The sequence below is a fragment of the Meles meles genome, chromosome 5 (assembly GCF_922984935.1).
Source record: "Meles meles chromosome 5, mMelMel3.1 paternal haplotype, whole genome shotgun sequence".
In the NCBI taxonomy this organism is placed as follows: domain Eukaryota; kingdom Metazoa; phylum Chordata; class Mammalia; order Carnivora; family Mustelidae; genus Meles; species Meles meles.
This window is the reverse complement of record NC_060070.1, coordinates 55,071,788-55,076,770: the sequence shown is the minus strand read 5'-3', so window position 1 is coordinate 55,076,770 and position 4,983 is coordinate 55,071,788. Positions and strand designations below refer to the sequence as shown.

General features: G+C 37.7%; 1 protein-coding gene across 6 annotated transcripts in view; it reads right to left on the bottom strand.

Annotated features, from left to right (window-relative positions):
- Positions 1 to 1,647: 1,647 nt before the first annotated feature.
- Positions 1,648 to 4,983, bottom strand: part of KATNA1 (katanin catalytic subunit A1) — a 52,129-nt gene continuing 48,793 nt past the window's right edge. For all 6 annotated transcript variants that reach the window (XM_046005898.1, XM_046005894.1, XM_046005895.1 and 3 more), the window contains 4 exons: positions 4,583 to 4,709; positions 3,939 to 4,073; positions 3,289 to 3,415; positions 1,648 to 2,003 (listed from right to left, as the gene is read on the bottom strand). In XM_046005898.1, the coding sequence (XP_045861854.1) occupies positions 1,805 to 2,003; positions 3,289 to 3,415; positions 3,939 to 4,073; positions 4,583 to 4,709 (588 nt within the window). In that variant the 3' untranslated portion in view covers positions 1,648 to 1,804. The remainder of the gene's footprint in view (positions 2,004 to 3,288; positions 3,416 to 3,938; positions 4,074 to 4,582; positions 4,710 to 4,983) is intronic.

Sequence of the window (4,983 nt, the reverse complement as noted above, 5' to 3'; positions counted from 1 at the left end):
CTTTATGAAATTCTAATTTAAAAACTCAAGAATTTAACACTTATTTTTTTATTCAGGTTAATGTGCCTTTATATGAAGTATGTGACTCAGTATAGAATCACTGAAGTGTATCATGATTTGATTATATCCTGTACCAAGACTACTTACCTGAATGCACCAGGATTTAAAAATAGTAGTGACATGTTCTCACTCTAAAATAAACTTTTTTTGAGGAAAACAATATAGAGTTTTGGTATAAAAACATTTCCCAGGCAAGAACTGCTTCTAAGGAAGAGCTCCTTTCACAATACACTGGCTGAAACCAGGGCTCAAATCAGTTAAGAGTCCGTCAACGTCCTGGAATCAGACCGTGCCCTTGCTCTTGTGGTTCTTAGTGCTGTTTACCCTTCAGCGGTGTTTGGTCTTTCTTTAACCATCATTCACACTGACATCTATTTTATGCAATCTAGTACATATAATACTTTACTCCAAATGGTATTTCCTATTGTTTAATTATTTATTGCAACCCATCATTTTAAACATCCCATTCAAGAGTGTAGTGACTGGTTTTTAAAACCACCTTAAATGGGGTTGGGGGGTAAAACCCCCTTAGAGTTAGGCTAAATAGATATGTATTTTTGGGGAAGGACGACAGGTAGCAAAATGAAGGAGTGAGATTTTATTGTCTAGCTGTTTTTCATAAGGAATAACAGCCCTGTGAAATATACTTTCCCCATATTATAGAAGAATAAATAATAGCATGCGATTTGGTTTGATCCTAAAGTCACCCAGCTAGTAACAACTGCTTTTTGTCCTTCCTCACCTTGAGATGCTAGAGATTCTAGTTCTAACTGCAAATAATGACAGGTTCTTATTGCATCCATTAAGCATATAGGGACTCAAGTGAGGAGAACCATGCAGGAGTCTCTGTGGCCCATTGGAGAGTGTGGTGTGGGATTTGCAGCGAGCAGAGTCCTGTCTGCTTCCCTCCCTACTGGTGAGCCCCAGGACCACGGCATCATGCTCTTTTCTGTGGTTGGGATGATACAGTAAGTTATTTTTTAAAAAGTAATCCTAAATGGGTATCTTACCTATAAGATTTTATACCATTAATTCCATTTATTAACCTACAGTTGCACCATTAATTATTTTAATTATGCTTTGTATCCATGAGTGAATGGGTTCATTCATTCATTAGAACACAGTGAGCAGCATGGGCTTACAAGCATCCGCTTGCCTACAGTGCATCCTCGAATGTGGGCAGAGTAAAGTCAAGCAAGAGTGAGTGCGCTCGTGTGTGTGCATATATATATATATATTTATTTTTCTAAGTGCATTATAAAATGAAGGGTCTTTAAAGCTCTCCCAGGAAGGGGAGGGAAGCTACTGTAACCCCAAGCAGGAAGGCACACCAGGGCCGTAGTTTGTGCATCAACTGGCTGCTTCTGTAAAAACGTTTGGGAATTTTCAGTTATCCACTGGCATCCAAGGTGCTAGAGCCAGTCTTACTCCCTAGAAGGAACAGCAGCTGGACAGTGGAAGAGAATATGTTGTACTTAGAAGTGCATGTAAAGACACTTTTCCAAGCTAAGTAGTCACCCCTGTGCTGCAACACAACATGGTCGTGAAAGAGAAAATCGGGTCATGCTAAAGTAAAACACATGTTTGCAGCTTTAAAAACTTGCCTTTATTCAGAATCATACTTTTTTTAAAATTTGACCATTATCAAAGTTTAAAAAAATATAGCACTCAGTGCAATGAAATACTACATTTAATTATTAATCAAACACTTAAGGCAGGTTTCTCACAGTTTACATGTGAGAATTTAGCATGATCCAAACTCAAATATCCACTTCTCGTATCTTTCAATGTCTGCAGCAGAAACGGACTTAGAGACCTTTTTTAAAGCCATTTCAAAGTCCTCCATAGTTGTAGGCATGTGCATTTCCTCTCTTGAAAGATTTCTGATCTCTTCTGGCGTCAAACCTTCAATGCGCCTTCTCATTGCCATCAAAGATGCATCCCTAGGTTTTAAATTAAAAGTGTTATTTTGATTGAATAAAAACCTATGAACAGAAAATCTTTTCAGAACGTGTTATTTTATAATTACCCCCTATACACACTTAGTACTGCATAGACTCTTATCAGAATATAAGGCCTGTTCCGAGATATTTTTTAGCTGTTAAATATTCCATGATGAATTAAGGATATTAATCAATTTAAATAATTGATACTGAGTAGGAAGCCAAGAAAAAGTAAAAGGGTGTAATAAAGAAGCTAGCAATTGAGGCACCTGGGTGGCTCAGTGGGTTAAGCCTCTGCCTTCAGCTCAGGTCATGATCTCAGGGTCCTGGGATTGAGCTCCGCATTGGGCTCTCTGTTCAGCAGGGAGCTTGCTTCCCCCTGTCTCTCTGCCTGCCTCTCTGCCTACTTGTGATCTGTCTGTCAAATAAATAAATAAAATCTTAAAAAAAAAAAAAAAGCTAGCAATTGAATTTCATTGTACGTGTCCAATAAAAGAAAGAATAAACATCAAAGAGACAGGAGAGAACCAGATGGCTGAAAAACCATTTTCTACATGGGCTGGAAAAACTAAATGGTCAAGTTAGCGTGTTTCAGCTTTCCCTTCTTTATTAGTTTTGTCTTGTTTTTCGGCATTTTTTTGTTTTTAAAGAAGAAACTTAGACTCAAGGACCTCTCCTTTCATCAAGTTTCAGCTTTAATAACAGCCACCATTTATGCAAAGGGACAGCACCCTATAGCTGCCTTCCATCCACATGTTCTCACTGATGCTCACAACAAGCCTGCGTGGTATACTTTACAGTGAGTACCTTGCTAATAAACATATGAACTAAAAGGACAAAACCTACTTGAATCAACTGGATTAGAGACTGTTTTTTTTCTTTTTTACTCCTGTTCCTGTCATATTTAAGACACCTGCACTGAAAATGGGATTGTACTCCCCTGGAGTATGCCCAATCCATTTCATACTTCTTAGGAAAAATACTGAAGAAGTACACCAACATTTTTTTAATCCAAGAAAATTACTCATTTTCTATATTATACCAATTGTTCTAACATGAGCTTCTTGAACTTGTAGCTTTCAAAAGCACTGCAGACTGTTCAATGACATGCAAGATACCCAAATTCTTACCAGCTCCTTACCACAAACTTAATACCAAAACTCTTATCTCTCAGTAGAAATTCTAATGTGGGTCTTTATTCTTCACCCATTTTATTAATTCAGCATAAAAACATCATAACAAAAGTTTATACCCACATACCCTACGCTTTCAAAATAATTCATACCTGCACACATTGGTAATGTCTGCACCTGAATACCCTTCCATATTTTCTGCTATGCTTGCAAGGTCAACATCATCGGCCAATTCCAGTTCACGTAGACTTATTCGTAATAGCTCCTCCCTGCCTTTTGCTAATGATGGAAACAAATTTAAAAATGTAAGCCTTCAACATAAACATACTGTTATTTTTTTCTCAAATCTACTTTGTATGAGAAGTTGTTTTCCAATTCTTAGAGCTCATTTGCTTAAAAATTTAAGAGCCCTTCTAAATTTAAAATTTCCTGGTACCAGGTGGCTCAGTCAGCTGAGTATCTGCCTTCAGCTCAGATCATGGTCTTGGGGTCCTGGGACTGAGCCCCACACTAGGCTCCCTGCTTGGCAGAGAGTCTGCTTCTCCCTCTCCCCTGGCTTGTGCACTTGCTCGCTCGCTCTGTCTCAAATAAATATATCTTTTTTTTTTTTTTTTTTTTTTAATTTTCTGGTACCAAGGCTTTCAGAAAAAAAATTTTCTGGAACCAGTTAATATAAGGAAGGACAACCTACATTTGTCTCTTTAAAGGAAATTAAATTAATTACTACCAAATTTTAAAATCTCTAAGCAAAACTACCTAAGAGTTAACATGAGCTTTCAGACAAGATTCAAATGCAGATAACCTGATGGTAATGGAATATAGATTCTTTTTTCAAGACGTCGTCTTAATGCCTCATCAATATCCCAGGGAAAATTAGTAGCTGCCAGAACCATAACCATTTTGGAAGGGTCATCATTTTCAGAAGCACCTCCAACACCTAAAAAAAAGGGAGAGGAGAATGTAAAAAGACAGGAAGTCAGAGTATAGAAAAATAAAGCTCAACTACTTAAAGATCATCACATATTTAGCACTCAACTGCAAGGTTGTGTAACTGTTAAGCCTCCCTAAGACTTCTAAAGCTAAATGGTACGTATATGAATTTGTGGCCTAAGAAAAATAAGTTTTAATATGCAAAAAGTAGGACGCAAAATAGATTTAATCAAAAGACCAGCCTAGTTTAACTACATACCAATTTCTTAAAATTTTTCAAAAACATACATATCCCTCAGGCAAATTTATTTACATTTATTTCAATTTCATTGCTGAAAATAAGAAATCCGAGCATATGCCCATGAGTGCTCTGTGAACAGCCATTATTTCTGGCATGTCCCCACAATACAGTCAATCTCCAGGACCTCCTTGCCAGCCCAGCTCTCTCTTGTCGGCAGGAGCTGTGTGGCTTAGCCCTAGGAGTAGAGCCTGGTCAACGCACAGACATACACATACCATCCATTTGAACCAGCAGCTCGGCTTTCACCCTTCTGCTTGCTTCGTGCTCTTCAGAAGTCCCTCTGCGACTACAAATGGAATCTATCTCATCGATAAATATGGTAGCTGGAGAGTAAAATCGAGCCTAAATAAAGAAACCATGTAACATCAGGTTTTTATTTCATTTAAAAAATAATCGGTAACAATTAGAAAAGAGCCCAGGAGCCTGCCATACCACGCATCTCTCTCTCATCCCAGCATTGGGAGAAGATAAACTGGAGCAGGTAAAAGACAGCTTTGAATGGAAACTCATCCTAGACTTCAATATGATATGGCAGTATTTTAACTGGCAGTATTTATTTATTCATGAGTGATATAAATACAGAATTACCTTATATGCTATAATAAGTCAACAGTGG